This window comes from Octopus bimaculoides, chromosome 2 (genome assembly GCF_046866305.1).
Source record: "Octopus bimaculoides isolate indiv1 chromosome 2, ASM4686630v1, whole genome shotgun sequence".
Lineage (NCBI taxonomy): Eukaryota > Metazoa > Mollusca > Cephalopoda > Octopoda > Octopodidae > Octopus > Octopus bimaculoides.
Window position 1 is genome coordinate 134,542,306 of NC_142929.1, and position 19,716 is coordinate 134,562,021.

Genomic DNA, 19,716 nt, shown 5'->3' on the forward strand with positions numbered 1-19,716 from the left:
AAATAAAGGAAATTGGAATAGTGCCCAGCAGAACTGTTACAAAAGGTTTGCAACCTTGACATAGCCAGAATAACCAGGAAAGTATTAGATAGCTGAAAAAAACAAATAGCATGGTATTGTAGGCTGCAGGTAGTAAGCCCGCTACACATGCAAGACTCCAGAATCTCAAACAAAACAGGTGATAAACAGAAAATTATAATAATAATAAAAAACAATAATAATCCTTTCCACTATAAGCAAAAGGCCTGAAATTTGTGGGGAAGTAAGTTAATCTATTACATTGGCCCTAGTACTCAACCGGTACTTATTTTATTGATCCCAAAAAGATGAAAGGTAAAATCGACCTCATCAAAATTTGAATTCAGAATGTCAAGAGCCAGAAGAAATGCCACTAAGGATATAATAATGGTATTGATGATAATGACAGGGAAATGATTTTCATGATGGTGAATTCTTCATTAGAAGAAATTAATTTACAAGGTTTTATTGGAAAGGTGCAGTTCAATTAATTAATCCCCTGATAGGTTTCGTATTTTATCACTTCAAATATATATGTTGGGATCAATTTGACTTTACAACCCTACTCAACAAATTTAGACATTGTGCAAGTGTATGAAAAACAATAAGAAGTTTATTATAATAAAGAACATTTGCATAAGGGATATATTTCCTTACCTGTTGCTGTTTTAACTCCCACAACGGTATTCTGATCTGATACTTCAACTTTTAGTATGATACGCTCAAATGTTTCTCTGTCTAGTTTTTCCTTTAGAGTAATATTTCCCGTATTGTGATCAATCTCAAAATATGGCTGAAATGGATTGCAGGATTATGATTAGCATTTTCTTTTGGTTTCTATGAATATGATGCCAGGATTTTTTTTAACTTCGAAATAATTATGGGTGAACTTGATAGACAAGAACTGAAAGAAGCTTGTCTCACATGTTTGTGTGTGTATGTGTTTGTGTGTATGTGTGTGTGTGACTTTGTGTGTGTGCATGTGTTTGTGTGTGTCCAATGGTCTTGACATTTCATGACATGTAAATGAACATATTTTCCAATCTTCAATGGAAACATGCCTGACCACTGGAAAATATTGCCTTACTTGGAATAGATGACAGATAGCAATGAAAAGGGCATCTAGCTATCTACTTCAATGGATTTCATCTGGTTAATGCAAAAACTGAAAAATGGACATTAAACCAATTAACTGAGTCAATAATACCTAATCTGAGAAGGAATTAAATTCCAGATTGTTTACTAACTTCTGTTAAGGCTTTTAAACACAACTCTACAAAATTTAGCCTCTTGAAAATAAAACTGGCCAACAAAGGATTCTTGGTCACTTGACATGATAGAAACAGTTGCTAAATTTCCCTCAAATCACATCCAACCATGTTAAGTGGAAAAAGTTTAGACACTGTATTCCAGGATTTGATGTGTCTGAAAAAATAAATGTGATTGTCACAGTTGAAATGCCTTTGGTCATAGTTCTACATAAAAGATAAACTGGGGCTAAATAACAAGAACAACAGCTAACACCTTTTATCTTCAGTCGAGTGATTAATTTTAGAATTGTCTTCGGTCTGTAAATTACACTCCAACAATTTATGCAAGTGTTTTGAATTTGAAAAATATAAGAACTAGTGAAAAATAGACCATAAAAACTTTGTTAAACATTCTGAAAAACAAGTTCTATTTCAAGCAAAGGAAAATATAACTGTCCAAAAATATCTTACCACAATACTATTTTCATTGACTTCTCTTCCTTTTCCATTTATTTCAATTGTCTCTTGTGAAATATTGAAAATCAGCTTACTATTCAAATCCTCATCTGTAGCTTTTATTGAAGTAATATAAGAATTAACAGTTATGTTTTCATAAAGTTCTATGTTTGTTTTACCCAGTTTCAGTTCTGGCGTTTCATCATTAACGTCTTCTACAATGACATTTACTTCAGTAGTGGCTGTTATAGGTGGAGTTCCTCCATCAATGGCAAGAATGGTAAAATTATAAAAGGATTTATTTTCACGGTTTAATTTACTGCTGAGAAAAATACTTCCATCCTCTGAATTTATGCGAAAGACACTGGTTTGTGTTTTTAGACGGTAGTTCACCCGATTGAATGGACTTGTCATATCATCATCTTTTGCAGTAACATTTAAAAGCCAACTATCTGCAAGGAATATAATTAGAGAATATAAGAAGACCATTTTTGCAAAATGTTTCATTTACTAAATGTTACAATGGACCGATATTGTAAACCCTCTTTCCAAAGAGTTAACAATTTGTACCTTGTTATTGACATTACGCTGTCTCCATGGCTAAGACAGATAACACTTGCTTATCTAGTCAACTGGATGTTAATAGATAATATGAATGTTTTACTTATAGTTAAATAATTGGCTTCTAACAAAGCCACAAATATAATGAGAGGAAACAATCAAATTAAATCAATTCCTTTATTTTATCGATCTAAGAAGGATGAAAGGCAAGGAATTATTTGACCTCAGATTAATTAAATACCTCCTTTATGCAGATGACTGTGACTTAGTCACTCATACAGTGGATGACATGCAAATACTCATGAGTTGCATTTCTGCTTCTTACATATATATATATATATACATACATGCATGCATACATACATACATACATACATACATACATACATACATACATACATACATACATACATACATACATACATACATATATATATATATATATATATATATATATATACATACATGGTGGTTGTCTACTCCTTAAACAGAGTTTGACCACCTCCTGCACCTACACCTTAGCCCTTTCATGGCGTCTGATGTGGCTTTTTAAACCAGACAGTGTTTTGAAAAAAACACCCACACAGATTGCACCTCTGATTTGCACTACCAATACCTGCAAGTAAGTTCTGCTCATTGTGGATCCTAACATGTCTTTTAAGACCCCCATTGGATTTGCAAACCCTCTGGCACACTCACATACATACATACATAATACATATATATATATTATTTATATTATTATTTAATTGAACGCAACACATTCATTTCCAAGTAAGTTTATCTTAACCTTATATATATATATATATATATACACAGTATTAACCTTATATGCTAATACACACATATATTGAATATATCTACATATACAAATACTACACAGCATGGTGTATATATGTCATGTACCCATATATGCACATATATATATATATATATATATATATATATATACATATATATATATACATATACATACATATATATATACATATATATATATACATATACATACATATATATATACATACACATACATACATATATACATACACATACATACATATATACATACACATACATACATATATATATATATATATATATATATATATATATATATATACATGTATATATACATACACATATATACATAAATATATACATATATATATATATATATATATATATATATATATATATATATATATATCATTTATATTATTATTTAATTAAACGCCACACATCCATTTCCAAGTAAGTTTATCTTAACCTTATATATACATATATATATATATATATACAGAGAGAGAGAGATCATCATCATCGTTCAACATCCACTTCCCCTGCTGGCATGGGTTGGACGGTTTGACTGGGGACAAGCAAGTCAGGAGGCTGCACTAGGATCCAATCTGATATATATATCTACATATATATATATCATCATCATCATCATCATCATCGTTTAACGTCCGCTTTCCATGCTAGCATGGGTTGGACGATTTGACTGAGGACTGGTGAAACCGGATGGCAACACCAGGCTCCAGTCTGATTTGGCAGAGTTTCTACAGCTGGATGCCCTTCCTAACGCCAACCACTCAGAGAGTGTAGTGGGTGCTTTTACGTGTCACCCGCACGAAAACGGCCACGCTCGAAATGGTGTCTTTTATGTGCCACCCGCACAAGCCAGTCCAGGGGCACTGGCAACGATCTCGCTCGAAAATCCTACAGGAGCCAGTCAGGCGGTACTGGCAACGGCCACGCTCAAAATGGTGCATCTCATGTGCCACCCGCACAAGAACCAGTCCAGGGGCACTGGCAACGATCTTACTTGGCTTGCCGGGTCTTCTCACGCACAGCCCATTTCCAAAGGTCTCGGTCCGTAGTCATCGCCTCGGTGAGGCCCAATGTACGAAGGTCTTGCCTCACCACCTCAGCCCAGGTCTTCCTGGGCCTACCTCTTCCACGGGTTCCCTCAACTGTTAGGGTGTGGCACTTTTTCACGCAGCTATCCTCCTCCATTCTCACCACATGTCCATACCAGCGCAATCGTCTCTCTTGCACGCCACAACTGATGCTTCTAATGTTCAGCTTTTCTCTCAAGATACTTACACTCTGACGGGTATTCACATTGACATTACACATCCAACGGAGCATACTGGCTTCATTCCTTGCGAGCTTACGTATGTCCTCAGCAGTTACAGCCCATGTTTCACTGCCATGTAGCATGGTTGTTCGTACGCATGCGTCATACAGTCTGCCTTTTACTCTGAGTGAGAGTCCCTTTGTCGCCAGCAGGGGTAAGAGCTCTCTAAACTTTGCCCAGGCTATTCTTATTCTAGCAGCTACACTTTCAGCGCACCCACCCCCACTACTAACTTGGTCGCCCAATATATATATATCAAATAATAAGCAACACGGATTTCAAAAGTGATTGCAGTACGCACGTTTCATGCTACTTCAATTTATTGAAGTAATGTGAGCATTACCTTAATATATTCTTATATATTAATATATACTTAATATATACTTAATATATACTTAATATATACTTATATATTCTTCCTCTGCTCTCTCCCACTTGGTTTTAATATGTTGCCACATTTGTAATATGTCTTTTTTTCTACATTTTTTCGTGCAGCTGAAGATTGCTCTTCATATTGCATTTAAGGTAATGCTCACATTACTTAAATAAATTGAAGTAGCATGAAACGTGCGTACTGCAATCACTTTTGAAATCCGTGTTGCTTATTATTTGATTTTAATCACCCATCCTTTTGGGATGTGATATTCGGGTGCCTTCGCATAAGTACCATATTCAAGCCTTGAATATATATATATATATATATATATATATATATATAATGTTTCAGTACTCCTCATCCTCTCCTCTTTCATCCTCTTCCCACTCATCCTCTTTGCTAGTCATTATGCTATCACTCAGTTTCTGCCATCATACTCTTGCTTCTTTTACCCACTCATCCTGGTTCTTCTGTTATCACTTTTTCTCCTATCAGCCTTGGTCACATTGCCTAGAACAAATGGAGATACTGTAGAGTAGCAAGGATGCAAAGTGTCTTGAGGAGGCACAAGATAAACTCACTACTGCTGGTGTTACAATATTATGCATCAAGAAATTTCAGTGAAATGGGTAATAAACAAGTGGAGACAATAAATAGTTGAGAAGACAACTTCTCTAGAGTTGATGCCATGAAAAAATGCACCAACTACACTCTGTAAAGCACTTGTTTTTAGAAAAGGCATCCATCCACAGAGACCATGTCAAACATAGAACACTTGAGTGAAATGTAGGGGATAATAATTCTGGATTAGAAGTGACATGAATCAAGACAACTTGATGAACAATCAGAGTGTTTAAATTTTAAATTTCATGGATTTTATTTAGTGTTTGTATAATCAATGGTACATCCCAGTCAAATTATACATAAACTACAGATGTACATAATTAATTATTCAGTGATACAGATTTTACATTTTCCTTGTGTATCAATCAAAGTACTGCACAGTGATTAACATATCTGACTTTAATTACAATCACCATGATGTTATCTTCAACATAAGATGATATAACCGTCTACTTCAAGCAGAACATCTCACTAAAATACCGATTTTCAATTGTAATAAATTCAGAACCAATGCATATAGAAATAGTAATTATTTACTACTCTTAGAGACAGTACCACAAGCTTCCTGAATATTGAATCAAATTTCATCAGAACACAAAACAAAAATATATTAAGAATTGTTCCATGTGTTTATTTCATAAAGAATGATGCTCAATTTATATTGAAGGAAGGTTTCAGTAGTAACCCAATGACCGACACAGGGTTACAGATTGTTATAAATAGATTCTTGCATAAAGAAATTTAAAATACTATGACTTCACTGTTACTTAATATTTAATATTCAAGAGGGCAATGAATTAGCAGAAACAATAGATTGTCAGAAAGAAATTCTGATAAGGATATGGGCATATTGTTAAGATTTCCAGACTGAGTTCAAAACCTTATAGCCAAATGGATACATGGTTAAGAAGCTGATTTGTAATCACATAATTCCAAATTCATTTAAGCTGATTCTCTTACTGAGTTAGTACTTGTTTCCATTATTTTCATCACCTAATCTATCTGTTTGATGCCTCTGTAGTCGCTTCTTACCAAAACATCTCTTTTGTCATTGTACCAGTTGATAACTATACAGCTATACCAGTTACTGGGTATGACACCTACCTTTATAACCTGGTTGATTATATAAGTGACTAGCTTGAGCCATACTTCACCAGGCAGGGTCTCTATATGGTGTACATGATGAGAAGTATGGATGCAAAAATGTGTTCTGGATTCACAGGCAGGTTGGCAGTGAATAAAATCTTTGTATCTGGCTTACATACAAGAGCGGTTAGTAGTCATAGCAATAACAAAATAAATTCTTTTCAATGCGTGAAAGCCTCTAGAGATAGCTTCTATTACCCAGGAAACCTGATCAGCAGTGAAGAAGGATGCTCTGAAAGTATAGTACCTAAAATGGGAACAAAGGGGAAAATTTTCAAGAAGTTATGTTAAATCTCTGAACGAGGTATTAACAGTAACTGCACGATAAAGTGAAGTATATTTGCCACTTAAATGTAGCTGACCCCGAGGGGTGGATGTTACTGTTGCTTTTAGCCCCAGGAGGACATCTCCTCCAGCTGGCTATCGACACACTTCTGTGTCCTGTCTGTATTTGCCAAGGGAAGTTATCTTTCCCATCTTGATCTACGATACGTACGTACTCGAGTTTCAGGGTTATTTCCCTTCTTCAGCGTACGACAATCGCCGACCTTCGATGCAAAAGGCATCCCTTGGCAAATATATATAAGTTTTTCCAGTGAAATTATTCACTGATATCGAAAAACTGAAAACAAGCAATGTTAAATCTCTGAACGAGGTATTAACAGTAACTGCACGATAAAGTGAAGTATATTTGCCACTTAAATGTGGCTGACCCCGAGGGGTGGATGTTACTGTTGCTTTTAGCCCCAGGAGAACATCTCCTCCAGCTGGCTATTGACACACATCTGTGTCCTTAATTAATAAAAGACATCTCTAGAAGTTCTATAAAATAGACCATGCAGTACACTAGTATCATTTCTGCTAACTATATTCCTCTTTTCCAAAAACCAAGCTACATACCTGGTCAGAAGGAAACACCATTTAAAAATTAATAGCGTAAAAATTAAAAACAATCAAAATATAATTAATAAATATAAACAAACCTTCGGTTAAATTTTCCTTTACTGATATATTGTAAAAACTTTCTTGGAACTGAGGCCCGTTATCATTTACATCCTATAGAACAGTTTACAGGAAAAAAAACAGTTAGAAAAGTAAGCAAAGATTTGTTAAGAGGAAGAAAAATATTCAGCTATAACAATATCTTACATTATGAAAACAACAAACATACCATTGACACATTTTATACCTTGACTGTGCAACAGTTTCAATTTTAATGTCAATGCATCAGATATAAATTATCTAGGAGCATTTCTTTAAAGGAATATTATACTAGGAATGACATGTATGAAAATATATAATTTTGTATATATAACATAATTTTGTTGTGCACCTGTCTTTGAAATGACATATTTTAAAATATATTCACAACTCAATTGCAGTATATATTATACAGAAAACAACCTGATAGCAATATAAGATTCATTATGATCTATTTTAAATAAGATCACAGCACTGGAAAAAGTACCATGTGATATTTGTTCCAGCCCTTTACATTCTTAGTTCAAATCCTATTGAAGTTAACTTAGCCTATTATTCCACCGAGATTAATAAAATGAAGTACCACTCAAATACTGGCATCAATGTAATCAATTAACCCCATCCCTAAAAAATTGCTGGCCTTGTATCTCAGATTAAAAATAAACAATATTAATATGCAATACAAGTCCTAAGAAATATAAGTCAACCTTATAATTATCAAGTGCAAGTCTTTAGTTTCCTGATTATCCAAAGATCTGATGTACTACTAACATATACACAACTTAACTAAATAGGCCAACAATAAAAATAAACTATTAATCATAAAATCCTAAATAAATGAAACTTATTTGTAGAAAAATTAATTCCTGAGTTCTATCTATTTGCTAAGTGATTTAATCTGAGATGGTGGATTGTAACCAAAGTAAGTCCATCATTACAAAGTCATTGTAACCAGTAATAACACTCTCCCATTCTTTTTACTGTGGCTTTTGTTAACCACTTCCTCCCTCAAACTTCCTTTATTATGCTATATTTTTTCTTTAAATGATTTTCAAGTTTTTATATTTTGAACATCAGAGATTTAGAATCTACCAAAAAAGCATTTTGTAACAAAATTTTTCAGTCATTACTTTTTTTTAACAGAAATTCTTTGAGGTTAAGGGATTTACAGTCACAATACATTTTTTTTTTTTTTTTGTGTGAATAAATATATTTCATCTGTATTTGAAATATATTTATAATTATATTTCCATTCCTAATACATTAAAATTGAAATAACAGCATCTTCAATTTTCAGAAAGTAAAATAACTGTAACTTTCAAATACAAACAAAAACTATGTATATATTTTCAATGCAAATGAAATATATTGACACACATACACACACATTCAGTATATTGTTGGTAGAAATCACCTAACAGTTATCTGTTTCTGATTAAGAAAAAAATTTGTTTCTTATAGATTTTGAATCTCTCATGTTCAAAGCTTAAAAAGTTTGAAAATGGTATTCATTTTTTCCAAAAAATAGCATAACATAAAAGTTGGAGGTAAGTTTTAAAAATTCAGTTGTAAAATAAATGAGAATACTAAAAATGAACCCAACCCTGCCCAAAAATTAAGTAAAAAAATCAGAAAAATAATCCAGAATCTTTGTCCAGTAGTGGATCAATCTCAAAATCTAATCAGTTCATTCCAGTCACAAGGCAAAACATCCCTGAAAGTGTCATCCAAATTTATCCAGCGGTTCTTGAGATATCTTGTCCACAGACAAACAAACACGACTGAAAATAATACCTCCACTTTTGCTAAGGTGGAGATAATAAGTACCAAACACTCTCACACACTGTGACATTCACTGTTACTTTACCATTATTTCATAACAGTAGTTTTTAATTTAGGCACAAGGCCAGAAGTTTTAAGTGAAAAAAACTAGTTGGTACCAAAGTATTGATTGGTACTTTATTTGATTAATCTGAAAGGATAAAAAGCAAAGTTGATCTTGGTAAGATTTGAACACAGAAAATAAAGAGCTAGAAGAAACATCACATGCCATTATTGTTTTTCAGTTTTCTAACAATTCAAACAGTTCAGTGCTTTATTATTTACAGCTTATTATTTTGTAATATTAATATATACTCTCAAGCTTCAAAGTTTTGATTATACATCTACAACTTGGTTATTTAGATACAATAAATACCTAATAGAATATTTTTTTTTTAATTACACAATACTAATATGTGTGTATGTACGTACATGTTTGTATATATGTGTATAACAGCATCATCATCTAACATCCGTTTTCTGTGATGATGATGATGATGATGATGATATATATACACACACATACATGTACATGCACATACATACACACACATTATTAATATGCTGTAATATATAAATATATATTTATGCATGTCTGTCTGCATATACATACATGCATGCATGTGTGTACGTATGCATGTATGTACATATGTATGTATGTACGTATGCATGTATGTACATATGCATGTATGCATGTATGTACGTATGCATGTATGCATGTATGTATGTATGTACGCATGCATGTATGTACGTATGCATGTATGTACGTATGCATGTATGTACGTATGCATGTATGTGGAGAGGGTCTATGAGGTGTCGTGCAAGCCTTATTGGACCTAAAACTCTGCACAGGCATTGCTGGCCTCTGCTCGATATGCGCTTTTTTCTTTTTTTCCCCCTATATATATTTATTTTATTTTTAGTATATATGTATCTTTATTTTTAGTATATATTTATATATTTTTAGTATATTTTTATTTTATTTTTTATTTGGAAGTCCTGCGGTTATGGGAAGATGGTAAAGCATGCAGACCTGAAGGGTTGGAAGCATGTCGTCAGCAACCTGCACGTAGGCGGCCCATGCTAGATATAAAGTTGTCTCCTTGTTGCCTGCCCATGACAGTGGTAAGATTCAGTTGCTGCATGGGTGTCTGAGCAGCTCCATTTGGAGAGGGCACTGCTCACCTGGAGGTCAGGGAGGTTCTAGAAGATGCAAACCGAAAAAAAATTACCTGTCTTTCTATATCTGTTCAGTTTAGCATGACTGACAGATGTCCACATGCGCTTGAAAAACAAAGAGACTTTTATTTACAAAATATGGATGGAACTTGAACATTTCATGTTGGAATGTGTGCACTCTGTTGGATAACAAGAGTGATTGTAGGCCTGGGAGATGCACTGCATTTGTTGCTTGCGAGCTGAACCATTATAACATTGATATAGCTGCACTTTCAGAGACTCGTATAGAAGGTGATGGTCAGCTTGAGGAAGTAGGAGGTGGGTACACCATTTTTTGGAAGGGGAGCACAGAGAGGCTGATGTTGGCTTAAGAAGTTGAAGGAGCTTCCTATTCCTATAAATGAATGTCTAATGACTCTACGATTGCACCTGAAAGGTGGGTGGTTTGCTATTCTAACAAGTGCCTACGCACCTACTTTAACTAGCTGTGATGAAGATAAAACTATTTTTTATACCCAGCTGAGAACCATACTTAGGAAAATCCCCAATTCTGATAAAGTCATTCTACTGGGGGATTTCAATGCTAGGGTTGGAACAGACTGGCAAACATGGAACTCTCTAAGACATTTTGGAGTAGGGAAAATGAATAGCAATGGTCTTATGCTGCTGGAGCTCTGTGATGAACATGGACTTTACATCACAAGCACACATTTTATGCACAAAGGTGATCACACAACAACGTGGATGCATCCAAGGTCTAACGTTTGGCACTTGCTGGATTATGTCATCATCCACAATGTGACATCTATGATATTTGTAATGTCAAGTCAGCATTCCTCGGTGTCTGAATATCCACAAGATATATGATGTTGTGTTGAGGAAAGAGCTTCAGACTCACTTGTCCAGCATTGAAAATAGAAAATACTGCAGTGCTGATGAAACACTGGGATATACTACTGCCAGACACAGAGACTAGTTTGATGAAAATGATGCTGAAGTGGCATGTCCACAATGTATTGCTACACAGAGGACTTTCCGCTGTGCAGCAAAATCTAACACTTGCCCACTTTAGCAGTATAAAATCACTACTGCAGCGATCTCTCAGGAAAATGCAGAACATTTGATGGGAGGAGCTTGCTTGTGATGTTCAGGCTGCTGCTGATGCAAGTGACAGCAAGTAGCTTCACCATCTTATGAAGCAAGTTTATGGGCCTTAGAGCTCTACATCAGCTCCTTTGCTTTCCAGGGAGTCTTCCACTCTATTTACTAAATCAACAGAAATCACTGGTCGCTAGATCGACCACTTCTCTGAGCTCCTAAACCATGACTCAGTTGTAGATGAAACAGTGATGTTTCATGTATGTATTCTCAAACATATAGTTACATATCGAGACATGCTCGTATATATTTAAATGATAAACTTCTGGAAAGTTTTACAGATTTTTACAGTTCAGTGATGGATTGGATCTGTAGTCTTCAAATTAGCTTTCTCCTTTCTGGTTTTGAGAAGCCTAATTTCTCAAGATTGGTATTTAGGCAGTGTGTTACATATCCCAGAGTCCCAATAATTACAGGTATAAACCTGAACTGGTAATCTGGATAGAGTAAATGCAGATTTCTCAATAGTTTAGCATAAGTGTTCTCTTTTTCACTGATCTTCAGCTTTATGTCAAAATCTTCGGGGCAGCTAATTTCCACAACTGTGCACAGTTTCTCTTCGCTATCCCAAATCATTATCTCAGGTCTGTTGTGCATACATTTTATTGAGGTCTTCACTGGTACATTCCACCAGTATTCCTTTTCATTATGAGTGGCTATGGTTTCTAGCATATTGTAGGTTCTTATTTCTTTGTCCTCAGGATTATCCTTCAAATGGATTTTATTATAGAGTGCCCTAGCTACAACCTCATGCTTCATCAATAGATAATATCGTGATGACATTTTCGGACAACTGCTTTTGATGTGGGTGATATCTTCAGTGTGGACTCTACAAAGTCTGCATCAGTTGTCACATTTTACGGCTTTCTCTGCATCTCTATCCCTTTTGTGCATCAGGTACTTGGTTGATATTTCCTGTTCCTGGATTGCAAACGCATACCCTTCAAAGTGGGAGGTAGTAATCTGGCTATTCGTCCATGATAAACTGCTTGATGATCAATGTTACTATCATCATGGAGCTTTCTACAAACATATCCATACATAGTCTTCTGCTCATCCTTTCATCTGGTGATATGTTGCGGTAGAGTCGTGTGACTTCTTTTGGGCATGTATTCAAGGTTACCAGACAAAGAGTGTTGCTAAAAGAGCTGCCTTCCAAGTTTTATGATGTTTTCAGCCTCATGTATGCAAGCTTGGTCAAAGGATGCACTTCAACATTTGGTGGTTAAAAGATGTTGCCGAAGGGATATGATGCGACATTCAAAGGCATTTTGGATCGATGTTAAGCCTCTACTGCCTTGTTTACGTTTTAGGTAGAGGCAGTCTATGTCACTGTTTAGATAGAAATTATGTGTGCTTGTTAGTATTTTTCAGGTTTTCACATCAATGGCTCATATCTCATCAAGCATCCAATCAAGTAGCCCAAATTTTGCAAACGTATTGTGGCCACTGTTTTATTGAGTGCAGAGAGTTTTGAGGTTCAAATTTTCTTTATTCAGCTGTAATATTCTTTAGTGACACATGTTTTGTTACAGGTGCCATTGTAAGATATATTTTCATCCACCCCTAGATACCTGTAACATTCCTCGTCAGATACAGGGGAAATACTCAAATCATTGATGGAGATGTTACTGGTTTATAGTTTCCCCCCTTTTCACAACCATATAACATTTATCCTGACCAAACTCCAACTTTACATCCTTTGAGAATGTTGTAACTAGGTCAAGGCTCCTTTTCATCTCATGCATATTCTTTGTATAAAGCTTTAAGTTATTCACAAAGAAACAGTGTGTAATTTTGGTATTTCTATTTCCTTGTGAACCAGTGAGATATCCTTCAGACTTCCTTAACATGAATGACAATGTATGTATATATGGCAAGAAAGTAAATGATAGAAAGTAGCACCCAGCACATTTGTTTGGAATCACATATACTTCATAATAGTTTGACTCAGTTCCACATGACTTAAAGTTTCATGGATAGGAGGATGCATTTTCTCAACAATCAGAGGTAGGGTGGTGGGTTTGAAAGAAATTCAAGATGGGTTTTAAGTGTTTAGACCACTATTAGTCAGCTAATATCACATGGTATTAACGCTATCAAATTGACACCAGTTATTTTTTTCTATTTTTAGGTCCATGTGTTTGGATACGATGTTAGCAAGCTGCTAGTGTCACTTTGATAATGGGTTGTGGCATGGTGTATTCAGTGACATCAATTCTGTGAATCGGGTATTGCATGTTGTGGAGTAAGATGTTGGCGTAAGTCCAGTCATCATTCATTGGAGTTCAAACACATTAACAGTAGTTCTACATTAATGTTGTGACCAACATGGTAGGCAGTAGTCTATACAGGTGGCAGGGCTTAAATATCCTGCCCTTGTGTGTATGGGTCAGCAAAACCTAGGATGGTATATTTGTATTCTAAGTGGCCAGCAATTTCAGATTCATTAGCAGGGCATACAATGATATAATTAATTCTTATTGATGGATACTATGGGTTGCTGGAGCATGTATAGTTTCTCATAGAGTTGGTAATTGCAAACTGCAGGTGTATAGGGAGAGATACTGTCAAAAATACTTTATTTGATATTGAAGAAGTCATTTTGATGGTTACAGAATCTCTCGATGAAGCCAGACAGGGATAGTTTTCTCTATCCCTGCACCTGAAGAATTTCATGTGCTGTTTATTATCTTCTTAAAGTCATGTCCATATAGTGTCTTGTGATGCCATTGGATAGTGTAAGGGGGACTTTATAGAGAGACAGGATACTTCAAGTGGGCAACTGGTAGGATTTTGAAAGTTACAGGCAGGAGTGTAGGTAGAAGGCTACATAGATATGTGTCTGTTCCTACTGTGGCATGCAATATTTGAGTGATATTAATCTAAACATGTGTAGCTGACCTTCATGTTATTTCTGATGCTAATTAATAAGCATTTTCCAAGAAACAATAAATATTATAAACTCTTCAACCCAACATAATGTCTTTTATTTCATTCACAAATTAATCACACAAAAAAAGAACTTCCTCCATATAGAAGTTAATAAATATAACATGATTTATGTTTCCGCAGAGTAGCAGAAAGGATAATTTTGCATTATAACCATAGCTACAGATCTGTAGTTGAAGAGAAGGCATTTTGTTTGAAATTGTAACAATGAATGAGGTACTCAGATAGAGAGATTTAACTCAGTTAATACTCAGTTAACATGGATACAATAACTGGCATAAAGATGGTACATAAAGATTATCTTTTTCTTGCCCACTAAGTAAAAGCAAATCTCTTATAAAACAAATTAATGATGACAATTTGGACCAGCATATTAATGAACAGACTTGATTGATCTTAACAAAGATCAGAATATAAATTTTAGCAAAGTAACTAAAGATTGATTCCTCAACAGATTCTGAAACTTAAGGCTAAATAAAAAATACTCTTTTATATATTACAAAACTATTCACTTGTCTTACCTTTGGTAAAAGATATCATAACATAAAATATTGGATTTCTTTTAAAAATAACTTCTTTGACTTTTGAAATATCATTCCAAACTAATCTATATATCATTCCAAGGATGTCAACAGCTAAACAAATTCAGCCCCATTCTGAACAAGAACAAAGTACAAGATTCAATCTTGATTTAATGTAATTAATGACTTTACTCTTAATTCAATATTTTCACAATGACAAAATGTTAGAAATATTAGATTTTTAGTACTCACCAATACAGTGATATTAACAAGAGCAATATCTTCCTTAACTGGTCTTCCATTATCTTCAGCTTTGACTACTAACTGGATGACATTATCAGTCAGGCTTTCATAATCTATATTTAATGCAGTAATAATTCCATTTTGTGCATTTATGAAAAAACTCTTTGAAAGGCCTTGACTAGCATTTACTATTGAATATATTACTTCAGAATTACCTGTCTCTTTATCAGCATCAGTTGCCTATAGTGAAAGAGAAATCAACAAGAAATTACCCTTCAAATCAAAACTTTTACAAAAGTAATACATAATAATTATAAAAGAGAATTCCTAAAAACTCATCTGCCTCATGATTTACAGCCACTTTAGAACAGAAAAAAGAAATAATATATATGTGAGAGAGTGTGTATGTGTCTGTGTATACACACACATATATAGAAAACCACTTTTTGAGCATTGGGCCTCATAGACAAATGTGGCTCATGCTGATGTTGCAGAGCTAGCAACCGTGCTTGTGGTGAATTTTTTTTTTTCCCACAAGTGTTCCGGATCCCAGTAATGAACTCATTTGCATACAGCCAATCAGAGATCATCTTGACCTTGTTGCCAAGTTAACAAAGGTTGGCATTCAAAATGGTGACCTCCGATTGCCATGCGAATTTTGTATTGTGCTCTCATTCAGATGCTGATATCATCGATACTGAACATATACGCTGGTTAGTGGTAAATTTGAGTTACTATAGCAATCAAAGATAATGTTTTTGATGAATATGAAAGTACAGAAACTGCTTGGATGTTTTATAAATACACATTGAGGAAGATTGAGGAAGGATCACTCGGTGATGACATCAATTGTTGCTTGTTGGGCCAGAAGGAAAACAAACTGCCATGGCCATTGTAACACCGCTGATGAGACATGTGCATAAACTGATCAGACATTTTGGTAAACTAGTATTCATTGATGCATTTGGAAACATGGACAGACAGGAGTGTCAAGTTTTTTTGCTCTTGACGCACAGTTGCGCTGGAGACTACCACTTGAAATGCTGATTACAACAAATGAGAGAACAGAAACAGTTACAGAGGCTCTGAAGTTGTATAATTCTTTGTTGGATAATAGTGCATATTTTGGATGAGGCCGGAAATCTTCATGACAGACGACAGTACATCAGAAAGGCAATCACTCCATGCTGTCTACCCTGATGCCATGCTTCTTCATTGTGTGTTCCATATTCTTCAGGTATTTTGGTGCTTCTTCTTGGAAGCTAAGAATGCAGTTAGGAAGGAGGACAGGCCACATGTTTTCCTTGTTGAAGGACATGGTTTATATGTCTCATCAACACTGTTATGTCCTTCTTTTACTCACTGTATATGCTACTTTATAACATGGACTTATAACAAGGTTATAACAATACAAATGTAAATCAGAAACAACATGTAACAAACAATATCTCTTCTCAACAACTTCTACAACCTACTCACAAAGTGCCTGCACATGCTACACTGTTCTTCACTGACAGTGCGCATGCACCTTTATACAATTTAGGACAATTGACTTGCTATCCCACGGGGTATCAGGATTTCACCACAACATCTCGCCTTTGTGAGTTTGACTTTCGTTGGAGGTCAATATTTTTCTTTTATTTATCAACTTTATTTCCACTTCTGCCCCTACTTCTTTTTTTCAATTCCCCAGGAAGACGATTGCACTGGTATGGCCATGTGCTGCATATGGATGAGAACAGCTGTGTGAAGAAGTGTCTTCCCTCAGCCAAGTATGCAAGCACTGACACAAGTAATGTCCAAATATAATATACAGACACACATATATGTGCCCATGTACATATATATATATATATATATATATATATATATATATCAATTTGAAAATGGAGGATAATATAGTGAACCCAACTACTTGCAGACAGTGTATCCTGTTGAATTCATTAATTTAATTCATAGCTAAAGTGACAAAAAAAATACCCACAAAATTCAGGTGTTTATGACAAACCATGTTATTTTGCCAACCGGGTTTACAGATAGAAGTACAAAGTACATAAGGAATTAGAGAATGAACAGAAGTTTAATCTTACAGCTGTTTCGGCCTAGCTTTGGCATGTCCCATTCAATCCGAATAGTTCTTGCCGGCATGTATGTATGTATGCCTTTACTGCAAACTAAGAAAATATGTATACATGTATACACGGGTGTAGAGAGCATAATACCTAAGGCAAATAACTTCTACTATATACCAAAGGGTTGTGAGTAGGTTTAATAGAAACTGAAAGGAGCCTGCTGTGTATACATTAGCTGAAGGTGCCATGCTGTGGGATTGAACCCAAACCCATTTACTTTGGAAGCAAACTTCTTAACTACACAGTCATGACTTGTGGAGTTTTTTACTGATAAAAATAATAACAACGAATCCTTGGCAAAAAATAAATCAAAATTTAACCCTGCAAAAGAACGAAATACACATCTAGATCAGTTCATTGATATCTTCTCCAGATTTCCACTGTGGTTTAACATCAACATCAGACCAAACATCTAAAAACTAGAAAAGCCTACCCTTATACGTCTTGAAAATGACAACACAATTGTCATCAAACAAGCAGATAAAGGGGGTGCCATTGTTATAATGGACACAGAATATTATCAGGGTCTAACTGAAGATCAATTGAAGGATACAATATTCTTATTTCTTTACTGCCCACAAGGGGCTACACACAGAGGGGACAAACAAGGACAGACAAACGGATTAAGTCAATTATATCGACCCCAGTGTGTAACTGGTACTTGTTTAATCAACCCCGAAAGGATGAAAGGCAAAGTCGACCTCGGCGGAATTTGAACTCAGAACGTAACGGCAGACGAAATGTCGCTAAGCATTTCGCCCGGCATGCTAACGTTTCTGCTAGCTCGCCGCCTTGAAGGATACAATATTCTACCATGAAGTACCCTCAAATATTGACCACCGCATCATGAAGAAACTCAATTATTTAGTCTTAAAGCATTATAACTCCCTCACTTCTAATGAAAGGGACTATATTACCAATTTTGAGTCGAAATCCAGCAACTTAAATGGCTTACCTAAAATACACATGTCAAAAGAAATACAAAATGCTATAAAAGAACAATGTAGTGAATACATAAAACTACTACAACCAAATGACCTTAAACTAAGACCCATTATTACTGGTCCAGCTTGTCCTACACATCATCTGAGTAACCTTACAGATATTATCCTAAAACCACTATGTAGTCACATACCCAGTTTCATACGGGATGACATTGATTTCCTGTCACAAAACAAAAGAATTCAATTCACTGTTAGTTAGTTTTGATGTAACAAACTTATATACAAACATTCCACATGATTTGGGAATTACTGGTATAAAATATTGGGTTGAGAAACATAGAGAAGTAATCCCCAGAAGATTTGCTGTAACCTTCATGCTAGACGTGGTCAGCCTCATCCTCGAAAACAATACATTCCATTTCAACGGAAAAAATTACCTCCAAATTCAAGGCACAACTATGGCGATGTGATTTGCTCCAGCATCCACAAAGTCAGTATTGAGATACTTGAAACAAGGACTATATAAAAATAATGAAGAAAACTACAGCATGACCTTGAGAAAACATAAAGAACACAAGGAAAAGATACCTCGATGACTGTTGCCTAATTTGGACCAAATCCCTAGAAAATCTGGAAGAATTCAGCATCCTCCTCAACAATTTACACCCCAGTCTCAAATTCACAAGAGAAATGTGCAACACACAAATACCATTTCTTGACATAATGGTAATTAAGAACAATACCATAATCGTAACTGATATTTATTATAAAAGTACAGATACACACCAGTACCTAAATTTCAAATCATGCCACCCAGCACACACAAAATGCAACATCCAGTTCTGTCTAGCCAGGAAAATTTGTACTATAGTAGATGATCCAGATACAAGAGTCATATGACTTATAGAACTCAAAGGATTTTTGCCCAAGCAAAAATACCCTCTCCTCCTCCTCATCATCATCATCGTTTAACGTCCGCTTTCCATGCTAGCATGCGTTGGACGATTTGACTGAGGACTGGCAAGCCAGAAGGCTGCACCAGGCTCCAATCTAATCTAGCAGAGTTTCTACAGCTGGATGTCCTTCCTAATGCCAACCACTCTGAGAATGTAGAAAATAGCATACAATGCAAAAGAGATACCTAAGATAGCATACAATGCAAAAAAAGATACCTAAAGAACAACTTAGGGCAACACAAGAAAGACGAACCC

At 35.1% G+C, this 19,716-nt stretch overlaps 1 protein-coding gene across 9 annotated transcripts in view; it reads right to left on the reverse strand.

Annotated features, from left to right (window-relative positions):
• LOC106877917 (cadherin-87A) overlaps positions 1 to 19,716 on the reverse strand; it is a 222,610-nt gene that overhangs the window by 81,932 nt on the left and 120,962 nt on the right. For all 9 annotated transcript variants that reach the window (XR_016240751.1, XR_016240750.1, XM_089347726.1 and 6 more), the window contains 4 exons: positions 15,439 to 15,669; positions 7,558 to 7,630; positions 1,740 to 2,176; positions 676 to 811 (listed from right to left, as the gene is read on the reverse strand). Coding sequence is in view for 7 of the 9 variants with exons in the window: in XM_089347726.1 (XP_089203852.1) it covers positions 676 to 811; positions 1,740 to 2,176; positions 7,558 to 7,630; positions 15,439 to 15,669 (877 nt within the window). In the remaining 2 variants the exon portion in view is untranslated. The remainder of the gene's footprint in view (positions 1 to 675; positions 812 to 1,739; positions 2,177 to 7,557; positions 7,631 to 15,438; positions 15,670 to 19,716) is intronic.